Source organism: Scylla paramamosain, chromosome 15 (assembly GCF_035594125.1).
Source record: "Scylla paramamosain isolate STU-SP2022 chromosome 15, ASM3559412v1, whole genome shotgun sequence".
In the NCBI taxonomy this organism is placed as follows: domain Eukaryota; kingdom Metazoa; phylum Arthropoda; class Malacostraca; order Decapoda; family Portunidae; genus Scylla; species Scylla paramamosain.
The window spans coordinates 17,418,512-17,432,584 of NC_087165.1; the positions used below are offsets into that span (position 1 = coordinate 17,418,512).

At 36.3% G+C, this 14,073-nt stretch overlaps 1 protein-coding gene across 7 annotated transcripts in view; it reads left to right on the plus strand.

Moving 5' to 3' along the window:
* The window catches only part of LOC135107539 (cyclic AMP-dependent transcription factor ATF-6 alpha-like), a 39,981-nt gene that overhangs the window by 16,483 nt on the left and 9,425 nt on the right, over positions 1 to 14,073 (plus strand). For 3 of the 7 annotated variants that reach the window (XM_064017515.1, XM_064017512.1, XM_064017513.1), the window contains 7 exons: positions 3,861 to 3,986; positions 6,512 to 6,570; positions 7,188 to 7,395; positions 9,405 to 9,502; positions 9,860 to 9,973; positions 12,320 to 12,524; positions 13,790 to 13,948. In XM_064017515.1, the coding sequence (XP_063873585.1) occupies positions 3,861 to 3,986; positions 6,512 to 6,570; positions 7,188 to 7,395; positions 9,405 to 9,502; positions 9,860 to 9,973; positions 12,320 to 12,524; positions 13,790 to 13,948 (969 nt within the window). Of the gene's footprint in view, positions 1 to 38; positions 372 to 3,860; positions 3,987 to 6,511; positions 6,571 to 7,187; positions 7,396 to 9,404; positions 9,503 to 9,859; positions 9,974 to 12,319; positions 12,525 to 13,789; positions 13,949 to 14,073 lie in introns of those variants that run through there. The other 4 variants (XM_064017519.1, XM_064017517.1, XM_064017518.1 and 1 more) reach the window with 3 other exon arrangements.

A 14,073-nucleotide genomic window follows, 5' to 3' on the forward strand; every position in this document is an offset into this window, starting at 1 on the left:
GTGTCTAGTTGAAGTAACTTTTGATGTCTGCTTTATCGTAAGCAGTATATGTAGCAAAGTATTGTAATCTTACGTATACAGTGGAGGTTAAGAAGCCAGTAAGTAGTATATTAATTTTGTGTGATAACTTTCTGGTTTCTGGTACCCTCCTTTTTTTATTTTTTTAATATCCCTGCCATCGAGAAAAAAAAAAGTGCATCTGATGGGCGTGGAGTCATTGGCCGGTGTGATCGTGTAGAAACTGTGAAGTAACCAGCCAATATATAGGTGTTGGTATAGGCAAGGTGGAGGACGGCAGGGAGAGGGAATGTGTGGAATGTTAGCAAGAGAGGACGAGGGGAGAGAAAAGAAACATGAGCAAAGTATAGAAGGTATGTTAAAGTCTTTGATTGCAAAATGTAGTATCATGCACTTTTCTTTTGCCACTACCTTAAACACACACACACACACACACACACACACACACACACACACTAGCACATACAGTGTAGTGTCAGAGGTATTGCAAGGACATGGGGAAGATATCAGCAGAAGTGGAGAGCCAGTTTTACTAATATTTATCTTTTACGGGCAGGAAAAACAGAGAGAGAGAGAGAGAGAGAGAGAGAGAGAGAGAGAGAGAGAGAGAGAGAGAGAGAGAGAGAGAGAGAGAGATTTATCATTATAAAACAATCTTATGCTTCAGTTTTCTTCTTTTTCTCTTTATTTTTGTTTACATATGATATTTTTATTCTTACCTCTCTTACAATAGTTTTCTCTTAATGTTCATTGTCTGCTTTCTTGATTTCCTGATTATCCATTCATTTTTACATTCTCTTGCAAAACTAATATTCTTGCTATTATTCAATTCTTTACACATAATGGCATTAGTAGTTAAGGCTTCTTTTGGCTCTGCCACTCAAGCATATCCTTACACACACACACACACACACACACACCTATCCTAGAGGCTAGGATAGGTTAGGGAAATTCAAAATATTAAGGTAAATTTCCTTAGATTTTTTAACGTCCTTATTTCACTTATTTTTCATTCCCCCAAAAAACCCAGTTCCCCACAGGCCTCCAAGCTTGTTTGAGGGATTTGGGGGTGTTGGGGAGAAAATGAGGGGGTGGGGCAGACTTCTTATCAAGAAATACCCTAAGTTCATTCTATACATCCTTTCTGGATAAAAAAAAATTTAAGCTGGAGGTGCTGTGAAGTGGCCATCATAGCAGTAGGAGTGTTGGTCATTATCTGCCAAGAAATGGGGGATGGGTGTCAGAGAACAGATTAATCTATTTTACATTGATTCCTATAGGGAAAATAGTTTCGGTTTTCGAACATTTTGGATTTCAAATGGCATTTAAGAATGAATTAAGTTTGAAAACTGAGGTTCCACTGTATATGTAAATAACATGACAACAGATCTAAGTAGTTATATAAACCTTTTCACTGATGATGTAAAGATAATTAAAATAATAAAGGATGAAAATGACTGCAAAGAGTTACAAAAGGACATTGACAAGAATAATGCATAGAGCCAAAGATGGAAACTAAAATTTAATGACAGAAAATGCCACATGTTGGAAAAAGTAAAAAGTGAAAAGAGACCTTCATGGAATTACAAAATGGGAGGAGAAATAGTAATGAAAAGTAATAAAGAAAAAGATTTGGGAGTAATGATCCAGGACACACTATCACCTGAAAGGCGCATAAACAGAATATTCAGCTCTACATACAGCTTGTTAACAAACATTAGGGTGGCGTTTAACTATTTAGATAAAGAAATTATGAAGAAAATTATAACAAACATGACACAACCTAAATTGGAATATGCAGCAGTAGTTTGGGCTCCACATAGAAAAAAAGATATATGGAAACTGGAAAGAATGCATAGGATAGCGACAAAGATGATACCAGAATTGAAGGAGTATGAAAGCTATGAAGAAAGACTTGAAGAAATTGGATTAACATCACTACTAGAGAGAAGCAAAAGAGGAGACCTGATAACAATGTACAAAGTAGTAAACAATATAGAAAGAATATACAGAAATGACTTGGTACCACAAATGGAGGAGGGAGAAAGACTGACAAAGGCCCTTGGCATAGGAAGAAAATAAAGAAAAGTGGATGTTCGAGTGACATCAAGAAATACAGCTTCCCATATTGAACTATTGAAATAATGAATGATTTGAAGGAAGAGGTGGTTTTGGCAAACAGTGTACACATGTTTAAAGAGAAATTGGATAAATATGGTTATGGAGACAAGACAAAATGAGCTTTGGCTCATGCCCTGTACAATACAACTAGGTAAATTAGGTAAATACAGCAGTAGTTTGGGCTCCAAATAATATATATATATATATATATATATATATATATATATATATATATATATATATATATATATATATATATATATATATATATATATATATATATATATATATATATATAAAGAAACTGGAAAGAATACAGAGGGTAGTGACAAAGATGGTACCAGAATTGAAAGACTTAAGCTGTGAAGAAAGAGATGGGATTACCAACACTATAAGAGAGGAGAAAGAGGAAACCTGATAACAATTTACAAATTAGTAAACAACATAGAAATAATAGATGGGAATGACTCAGTACCACAGATGTAGGAGGGAGAGAGATGTTAGAGGAGGCATGGAAAGAAAATAAAAAGAATGGATGTTTGAGTTGCATCAAGAAATACAGTTTCCTGTATTGAACTTTTGAAATCTGGAATGATTTGAAGGAAGAGGTGGTTGTGGCAAACAGTTTACACATGTTTAAAGAGAAACTGGATAAATATGAATATGGAGACAAGACAAAATAAGCTTTGGCTCATGCCCAGTACAATATAACTAGGTAAATACTCACACACATACACACACACACACACACACACACACACACACACATTATGTATGTGTATATGTTTAACAAATAATGTGGATGAGTTTTTTGCTTTTGAAAAGATAACACTCTTAAGTGATTTATTCTTTCTTTACCTACTTCAGTGCTTCCTTTGATTTAATTGATTATCATTTTCTATTGTGTGGATTATTATACTCTCAAGAGAGCACTTCTTTTTTTTTTACCCAAGATTTATTCCTTGTTTATTCCTATTCTTTATTATTATAGTGATTTTTTATCCCATTCATGAATTGCCTCATCTTGTACTGCCCCTGCATGGCTTATCCTACTTCATAACTCTGTCGCTGCTAGACAATATTTTTTCTATAATCGTGTACAACTTTAAAGTCATATTATTGTACTACCCAGTCTCTTAGGTAGTTCCATAGCCCATAAATGACAGCATTGATCTAGAGTGTCTTTTATGTATGTACATGTTTTTGTTGAGTGCTCAGAATGTTAATGAAGGATGACCACAACAGCAAAAGGTGATAAAGGTCCTTGTGTTATATGATGATATGTTGATGTATTCACTATTTAAAAAAGATCCCTTTCTACAGCTGCATTGAAAAGTGCATGGATGCATTGTGCTCTTTCTGATTAGGAACTTTTTTTGCTGTTGTTGTTGTCGTTTTTTTATTTTTATTTTTTTTGTTGTGCTTGCATTATTGTACCAGCCACCATATACTAGTATGATTAAAAAAGTGCAGAATAGGTTTGTATTGTCTTGTCAGCTGGAGTACATAATTTGGCTTACTCCACCATCATTAAAAGTGCTGAATGTGGAAATAGAAAGTCAGTACCAAGTAAGTACACTCCTACTATCCAGGTAATGTTGTCCATGCCCTATAATCTGTAGCATGTAACTTTTCTTGAATAATTGATTTCCATGCCACCACTTCTGCTTGTGCATGGCATCATCACATGTCATGTAACAAAGCCTGACATTTCTTCCCAGAGCCTACTAAGTCTCCATCAACACAGCCCACCGTCTGCATTCCAGCCAGCCCTGCTCCTCCTAATCTAGCTGACGCATTCTCTCGAGAACTATTTTCAGAGTTGGACATGATGGATTTTTCTCAAGGTGGTGTGGTGTGGTGCCATTGGGTGTTGTGGTGCATTAGTATGCAAGACTGATCTGGGAATCTTAGCTTATTTTGGAATCTTTACTAATTTTTTGCCTTCTGCCTTCTGCACCATTTGTATGACGATAGTTGTGACACAAACTTTTACTAAGTATCTTACCTTATATTAGTTGATTACATTATTATATTTACCTAACATTGATTTAAATACTGTTGAGTACCGTCTCTTGTTTGGCAATCAAAATATTTTTTCAAGTAGTTTTCTTTCTAATTGACAATTTTTTATGAGTTAGTGGATCCCAAACTAACAAATTATATTTGCATATTTGCATCTGTTCTCAGTATTTCATGTTATAAAAACATTTGATGGTTTTAGAAATTGAAAGATTCTGGTAATCCAGGATTTTTAGGGTTGTGTAGCTTTTTTCTTAATTTCTGTGCCATACAGGGCTTCATTTCCTTCTTTCTGTATTCTTCCCTCACTCTCTCCTTTTGTGATTTGTTTTCATCTCACTTTTATATTTAGTGGCACCTGTTTTTGTGTTTGTCTTTGTCTAGTTTGATTTTGCACCACTTATTCCTGTTTTCCAGTCATTTATTTTTTTTGTGTGATTAAATATTAATTATTTTATTGATTCATTTATTTATTTATTTATTTATTTTTTATTTATTTTTTTTTTTTGTGCACATCAAATGTTGTAAGTGATTGTCACATTTTTTTCTTTACATCTTTTTCCATTGCATTATTTGTATTCACTAGGTCACATTTAATAAGTTGTTATGTTTTCTTAGTTCCAGTAGTAGCAAGTAAATATAGGGTGATAATTTTTTCTTAGTACAGTTTTTTTCCCCACTCCTCAGTTAATGGGTCGTCTCTCAAAGTAGTGTAATGCATCCACTTCTCCATAAGTACTGCTTTCATTATGGCCCAGTCAATGCCTTAAGATATGACACTTGTCACACAACACATGACATGTTTTTTCTTACTTTTCACATAGAGGGAAACTTTATTGTTTGGAACTCATATTTTCTGAAGACTGTTTGAGCCACTCCTAACTGCTTCATTAGTCTTGTATTCCTAGGTAACTAAATTTGTCAGTATACTAGTTAGACTAAATTTCAGTACAGTGCCAGTCCTTCAAATTCTTTGACTCCAACATTACATATCCACCATACACTTTGAGTAAAGTCAATTGCATTGCTCAGACTAGTCTTTGCACCACCATACCTTATGTGCACTTAGTCACTGCACTCAGGGCATACCTTGGAATGATCAGCCATACTTTTGTATATATGTGGCTTAAGACCACCTCAGGACTGATGCATTGTCTGCACTGCTTATCAAAGCTTGTGCTTTGCTTACATTTACTGTTAAGGTTCTTTATTCTGCAATCCTCTTCTCCTTATAATTTAATTGTAACTTGATTTAATGGTCATTATGAGAGTGAAGATCTTGTTTCTAGGAAGTTATGAGTTCAAGAGAGAAACAGTTCTAGTACTGTTCAAGACTATGACTGAATGAGAGAGAGAGAGAGAGAGAGAGAGAGAGAGAGAGAGAGAGAGAGAGAGAGAGAGAGAGAGAGAGAGAGAGAGAGAGAGAGAAAGTAAAGGAGAAACAAAAGGAGGTATTCAGTCAGATGACAGGGACTGAGAAAAAATGGAGTAAAAAAAATTAGGCAGAAAAGAAACAAAAAAACACCAAGGCTACACAAATATCTAGGAGGGGGGAAAAATAATATATAACCTGTGCACCTGAATTGCAAAAGGATGTAAGCATGTTTATATATATATATATATATATATATATATATATATATATATATATATATATATATATATATATATATATATATATATATATATATATATATATATATATTTACCCATTGAATCTTCAAACTATCTTGTTTTTAATTGCATTACTACTAAATGTTTTCCTAAAAGATGATAAAAATCCTTTGATCAGTATATCTGATCTCCATTTTTATACACAAAGATACATCATACAGATACTGCCTTGCAAACATGAATGTCAAGTAGTATTTTGCCAGAGTATTTTGATATAAGATTGGTGACTCTCCTATTTTCAAGTGAGCAACATATCTGTTATGATTCCTCATAGATGATATACCAAACATGCCTTAAGTATTTCCTTTGGTGCACAGAGTCAGGCAAAATCTAGTTCTATTGTAATTAAGTAGTAGTAGTAGTAGTAGGTAGTAATAGTATCACCACCACCATCTACTCTGTAATATACAGTTGTGTGGGGCCCATCACTTTTTTTTTCCCCCATTGTTGGGAAATTCATTAATTTATATTTGCTTTTTTTTTTTTTCTTGTCTTATCTTGAAGGTTATTATAAATATGTTTGATATGTGGTGTAAGGTTAAGATCAATTATAAAGACTTAGAGAATAGCTATACTATGTTCGTATTTCATGTGAATTTTGATTGGTTTACCCATCTTTACTTATCACTGTAGCATATTTATTATCAATTGATTAATTTATGTATGTATTTTTCAGATGTGTCAGAGTCTAGCAGTGATGACGACCTCATCCACAAACTCTCCAATGACCTTGAGGTAAACACAGGCACATGATTTGTTAGTCATCATATGTAATTATGCTTTTACAAATTGAATTAACTATAGGAAAATATTGAGGTGAGGTTACATTCAAGTGCCTCATAAGATAAACACCAGAATCCCTCTTGCATTGTCTTTTGATCTATATGGTTTTCTTATTACTTACATTGTATTGTGTATTAAAGTACAGTCATCGTTAATAGTTGAGTAACATACCATATCCACTTCTATTGCTAGAGTTTTCCTACAGTCTTACATCCTCTGATATGCTTAAAATTGCATTTTGTTAGGATCTCATCATATCAAAGGAATTAAGAGTGAGGGAAAGCTCACAATAGTGGTAGTAAGTGCAGATGGTTACTCAATTTCTGACTATTACCATACTACCTGATAGGTTAATATTTAGATTTATGTCCCCATGATGTAAAGATCCATTAATTTAAACTCTAAAGGTATTAGTAATATGCAAATATGTATTCACAACTCACCTGTGAATTATATGTAAATACAACCATTACATTAAATCAGTGAAGAATTTATCATTTGAATGCATTGCACATTATTAGCTGCTGAATGGGGTGAGGTGCCAATAGTAACATTCTGTCATTCCACAGCTCCCTTTGGCCCTGGATGACCTTGAGCCAGTACCTCCATGGCCATGCCAGCCTGGAGAAGTCTTCCAGATGTTGCCCACTGGGAATGCCTCCTCCTCCTCCTCCTCCTCCTCCTCCTCCTCCTCCTCCTCCTCCTCCTCCTCCTCCTCCTCCTCCTCCTCCCTCTCTTCATTCCCCTCTAATAGATTATCCTCCATCAAGTGTGAAGGTGAGTGTTCAAAGTCATTCCTTAAAGACTCCCTAGACTGGTAATGACAGTACAATTTTTACTTGAATGACTAATTACTGTTTTAATGAATAAAACTATAGGCATTAAGAGACTTAAACTACACAACTACTCCTTTGCTCTCAGTGGTATTTTAATAAGATTGTATTCTAAACTTGCATCAGAATATTTTTTGTTAAGGAGAACCCACAGCAGTCAAATCTAGATTGGTAGATAGGAAATTAATAGATATATACAGTGGTACCTCAGTGTATGTCCTAAATCTGTTCCAGATCCTTGGACTTATACCAAACAGGATGCATACCAAACAAATTTTTTCCCATTAGAAATAAAGGAAAAATGATTAGTCCATTCCCATGAAAAAAAAATCCTTTTGTTATTGGCATATTATATAGTACATTGATGATAAAATAATTTAAACACTGCCTGATACTAAAATGCATATTGTATCTGATGGCATATAAGATGCATGGGCATATAAGACACACCCACATTTCAGCAGGGCATATTCAGGAAAAAAATTTTTTTTTAGGTATTTAAGCATGTAATGTTTAAAGCAAGCTAGCAGAACAGCTGAACAAAAAGCAAGCAATCTTAACAGTAAATATATCCTTCATGATTGCAGTAATAAAACAGAGATGGTGGCCTAATCAGAGGTGAAGTGAAGAATGCAACCCAGCTGCAGAGATGTCAACAATACACTTGGCACATCACTGAACAGGACTGCATTTTCATTTTCAACATTTCCTTACATCATATTATGGCTGAAAATATGATATAGTACCCTTGCCATAATATGGTAGTGTAAATCTTTGGGTGTATGGGTGAAAGAAATTTAAAAATGAAATCTATGGAAGGCCTCACATTCACATTTAAGAAATGGGCAATTTTTTGATCCATTTTCATGAAAAAAAGGCACATCTTATATACTGTCAAATACAGTAAAAACAAAAGCAGCTAGATGAAATAAGTGAAAATTTAACCTCACTTCACCTTGTTGAGAAGAGTCAAGTGCTTACTAGGATGGTGCTGAGAAGGGAAGAGATCCTATTGTTTGGAAGGAGAGTCCTGCCAACCTGGCAGTCATGACTTTGTCTTGAGAGAGGTAAATAAGGGTAGCGCATGGTGTCGTGACTTATTTTGACCCATACAAATTATAGCACACGTCGTATTACATACAAAGGTCATATACCAAAGAAATTTTTTTGTGTCCAAACAAGACATATACCAAGTTGGACTTATTCTTAAATGGACATATATCAAAGTACCACTGTAGATACGTACGTGCATAGACTGAACTAAAAGCAGTCAAAGATAAATGCAATATTTCTTCTCATTCTGGTGGGAAAAAGCTGTTATTGAAAGTTTTTCTTCCTGTGTGTTTTCTAGGTCACATTAGCCATTACCCTGACTATTACAGTTATGGTTAAGTTATTTGCATGCAACTTCTTTTTCTTTTTACCTGTCATGTATTTCTTTTTCTCAGACTTATGTTACCTCTAATGTTATTTTCTTTTGTTGTCATTGTTTGTAGTAGTTATTTTTCCTGTTTATCTGGTCAGTGTAAGCAGCTTTTACTGAATATTGTAGCAGAAGCCAGTTCTGCTGTTGGGCTGTAATGTGGAGAAAACTAGGTATACTTGTGCAGCTGACCCATGTGTAAGGGTGGTCAGTGAGGATGCTTAGTCTGTGCCACCTGCTTGCTGAGGCATCATTTTGGTACTACAGAAGATAATAGATTAGCTAAATAGTTGTCATCTTTACTGTAGTTTTTTTCTGTCTCCCTCTTTCTCTGTAAACACCCATTAAGACCTTTTTTAATGAAAAGCCTTAGTTTGTCATAGTTTCTTTGTATATTTATTTTGTAGGCTCATCTACATGCTGCTTTCTTGTGCTGAACTTTTTAAAAATAATTTTCTAAGGTTTTCAGTTGTAATGAAAACTGAGTAGGAAAATTGAGGATGACATTAATACATATGTTTTTTATGTAGTTACAGATGGCATGACGGCAGAAGAGCTGACACGTGCCTTCTACCCCAACATGGTGCCCCTTGGAGTAGAAATTAATGAAATGGACAGAGAAAGTGTGGTAGGTCACATCAGAGAAACAAGTCAAGTATGAATGCACAGACCCACTATTGTAGGTATAAAGATGGTGGATGGAAAAGAAAGAGTTTCAAAGTATGTCTCTCAGTGCCAAGTTTTATCCTGTTTTTGTTATGAATTTTACAAATGAGGGGCTGATAGCCTACTCTTGCATTTATCCCTTCTAGTTTTCTTAAGGCAATAACAGACCACTGGTGATTCTCATAAAGCAAGCCTAGTTTAAGGCAGTGTTTAGAGATATTGGACTGATAATGTTAAGTTACTAGTATCTAGCTAACCACCAAGTAAGTGTGTTTATTGTTATCCTTATATGATTTCCATGTGTATGTGTGTATTCCAGGTGAAGGAGGAACCAGCGTCTCCACAGCACATGTTACAGTTGCCACCTTCTCCTGATGAGACACGAGATATCTGGGACCTGTTGTGTGGGAGTGATGTCAAGCCCAGCATCAGGGTGAGTTTAAGATGAGGAACTCTGGATGTAGAGTATGAAGAAAATTGAATGAATTAATTTTGTATTGTTCATGTTGTAACTGAGATGTTGCACAGTTCCTCTAGCTACTGGATATAAATACTCTGGTAAATTTGTCTAATTTACTTAATGAGTAATATTAATACATAAAACACATCTGATATGTTGCCAGCAAAATAATAGTTGTTACACAGTCTTACTTTTCTTTCCCAGTGATAATAATTGCAAAATATCAGTCTTCAATCAGTATTCAAGAATTACTGTAATATTAGTACACAAGATACACACGGCATAATTTTGATAAAAAATGCAATCTTCATTCTTCACACAGGAAAACATGCATAATGTCTGTGCTGCGGCGATTTGCGCAAACCTAACTCAATAAAGAAACACACGTGAAGTTGCACTGCAGCAATTTACACCAACTATATTTAGTTAAAAGAAATACATGATTATAACTGGTGTCATACTGTTTCAATTAAAATTCACTAAGAAAAGTACACACACAACATAACAAAATCTCATTTAATACAAAACATAAACAACATATGCATCAATCAAAACAACAAACCTAAACATCCTATCATTGTTCCTTCTGCTACCTTATCATGAAATTATTGATTTCAAGACTTCATTACAACTTATAAGCTCCACTTACTTTATGTGATTCCATCCATCTCACCCACGGTCATCCTCAGGCCAGGCCTCTCTGAATCTCTGGTCTCTCTCTCTGCTACTCTGTTCCCTGCTACCTCTGTAACCTCTGCTACTGACTTCTCCCTCAATATCGTGACCTAATATGCTCTAGTTTCTTTTTCTCTTTTCCCTCAAAAAGTCATCTCTATGTTAAGGTCAAAACTCCCATATATTTTCCACACACACACACACACACACACACATAGAGTAAAACAGTTCATGACCCACCCACATCAGGGTACCAGGGCAGAGTTTAGATTGTAAGGGAGAGTGAGAGGTGTGAGATGATGTAGGCACTTGTAAGTTCCCACAAGTCACCTCGCTTTTCCCCTCGTTCGCACACAGTGTCCTGCTACTTTAGGTGCTGTGCTCACCTTTTCTGGTTGGCAGTGTGGCAGCCAACACCTTCATCTCTGTCAGGCTCCCCTCGCCCACAGTCACAGTCTCCTTAATGTTTATAACCTTTTTCTGTGTGGGTCATGTCTGCTTGGGCCTTCTCATTCCTTCACATCGTGTTTCAAAACAAAAACTGCTGCACTGTTCCTGGGTTTTCTGCTTTCTCTATTCCCTGTTCTTCTTTTGTTTTCTTCTTATTTTGTTATTCTTTCCTTGTTCCATCTTCATGTAATGTAGGTTTACCATATTCATAATGCTTCTCTATTAGTATATTCATGCTGCTGCTAATGTGGGGATTTGGTTCGGCTATTGGGACATGCTAGACACAATTTGTGTTAGTTTTAATTAAAGGAATGGCTGAAAATTACTATGGTTCCAACCTGGCTAAGGCAGGCCTCTCAAAAATTGTAATAAAATATTTCCAGACTACCTATGACATTATTTTTTTTTTTTTACATATAACTAAAGGTCATAAATACATAGAGGTTAAAAAAAAATCTAAAGGATAATGAATAAAAACTGGTACAGTATAGTAAAAATCAAGAAACCACACAGTGATTGTTTACAACATTGCTGATGAATGCTCACTGTTGATATCACAGTATGGTGATGGTAGTTGTAGCTGCAGCCTTCCCTTCTCACTAAATTCTCATCACTGTGGCAACTGCAGCACACCCATCTCCTCACTAAATTAACATTGCTGTATATGGTGGCATCAGCAGCAGCAGCCTGTCCTTCTCACTAAACCTGCATCACCATGTATGGCAGTAGTGGCTACAGCCCTCCTTTCTCACTACACTTATATCACTGTGTATAACAGCAGTGGCTGCAGCCTACCCTTCTCACTACATTTCCATCACCATGTATGATGGCAGCAGCTGCAGCCCACCCTTCTCATTAAATTAGCACCATTGTAGGCGGCAGTGGCAGCGTGCTTGTCTCCCCCAACATTAGTGTTAACCTATTCCACATTATGGGCTTCTCTGCAGCTTGTTGTGGCCCATCCCCACATTAGGCTTAAAGTTAGAGTATGACTTGGAAGCAAACTTACTCCTGTGCTAGATGTGATTTGTGTTGGAATATTTTGCGTTAGTGGCAACCTGACTATTAGGTTCACCAAGTCGTGGTCACTGTCATTATCACCAGTGACCCTGTCATTGTTATTTACATCGTGTTTATCATCTCTGTAAGGGGTACCATTGAAATTTTGATATTACCAATTACTTTTGCCCTCAGGTGCTGGACACTCCTCCTGTCACACCTCCTCAGAGTGAGGTCTCTCCACCACACAGTCCTCAGCCTCCCTCTCCAGTTGCCATGGTAATGGGACAGGCCAACCAACACCAACAGCAGCAACAGAAGCCCTTGATGAATGGCAATGGTAGTGTTGGCAACCACCTCTCTCAGCCCATAAAAGTTGTCACCATCACAACACGGAATGGTAAGTGAATGGACAAAGCCAGAAGCCAGGCAGCCTACATTTCTGGGATAAAACCTACATACAAATGTCAACCTATCATCCCTATCCATGAAGCATCTAATTTTCTTTTTAACCTCTAATGACTTGGCAATGATAACCTGATTACCAAATGTATTCCTGTTAATTGCCACTCTGCTCAAGAACAAATTTCTTATCTCTGTTGTAAACCCATTTCTGTCAAGCAAGTAATAATTACACTGGGATAAATTTGTGTATCAAGCAAGTAATAGTTGTAGGGGATAAATTTGCTTAGCATGGCAGGAAGTCTATGGGTAAGTCCTGACTGAGAGACTGATGGAAGTGACTGATATGAAAGTCAGTGAGGAACAGGGCGATTCAGGAAATGAAAAGGTTGCATGGATCAGATTTTTGCGACTAAAATTATAATAAAGATGCACTAAGGCCCTGTCCACACAACTGAACAGTCCCCAGTAGACTTTGCTGATTTACTGGACTGTACACACTAGGGTGTCGGATGGCAGCAGTCAAACTAATAGGCAGACAGCTTTATCTGATGATTTTGCTTGACCACAGGGATGGGCATTCCATTTGCTTGACCATCAGTTTTTCTCAGTCATGCGTACAGGGCTTTAGGAAAGGAGAAAAATTATATTTTGCATTCATGGAGCTATAAAAAAGCATGTGATGGAGTAAATAAGGAAGTCCTTTGGGATGTTTTTAAAATCAATGGTGTAGACAGACAGTTGTTAAGGCTTTTATGAGCATACAAAAATAACTGAGGATGGAGGGAGAGCTTGGAGAGAGTTTCACCATAGGAATACAAGTGAGATAAGGATGTGTGATGTCTCTTTGGCTGTTTAACATATTTATGGATGGGTATGAGAGATGAAAGCTTTAGTAGAAAATGTTAGTGCAAGACCAAAAGAAAATTGAGTGGGATGGGGTGTAGCAGCATGTCTGTTTGCAGATGACTTTGTCTTATGGGTAGAGTGAAAGAGAACTTTAGAGAGTGGTGGACCTATTCCATAGGCTTTGTCTGGGAGAAAAACAGAGGTTAAATGCTAAGAAAATTAAGGTGATGGTTTTCAAAGGAGGTATGAGATTTTAGAATACCTTATTGAGTGAGTGTGTCTGCAGTAGGCAGGTGTGAGGTGGTTACGGGAGAAGGAGAAATAGAAGTGAATATCTGGGAACAGTGTAAGGTAAACAATGTGAGAAGAAAGGAGAGAAAGTTTTTGTTTGAATTTATTGGTCTATTGTTGCAGGGGGATCTGGTCCGGGTCCCACCAAAGGTGGCCGTGTTACCAAAACTATGAAGATACAGCCCAAGGTGGTCAGTCCATCTGCTGCTCAGACACCCCAGCCACAGGTTATCAGCATTGTAAACTCATCATCTGTGCCTAAGCTGACCTTACCCAAGACAGGTGAGTGACTAATAGTGAAAGAGGATCATTTTACTAAATATTGTTACTCAATATACTCAACTCATTCATGAAGAAAAGAATAAGAAAATGTAGAGGGAAACAATGGGAAGAATTAGATTACAGCG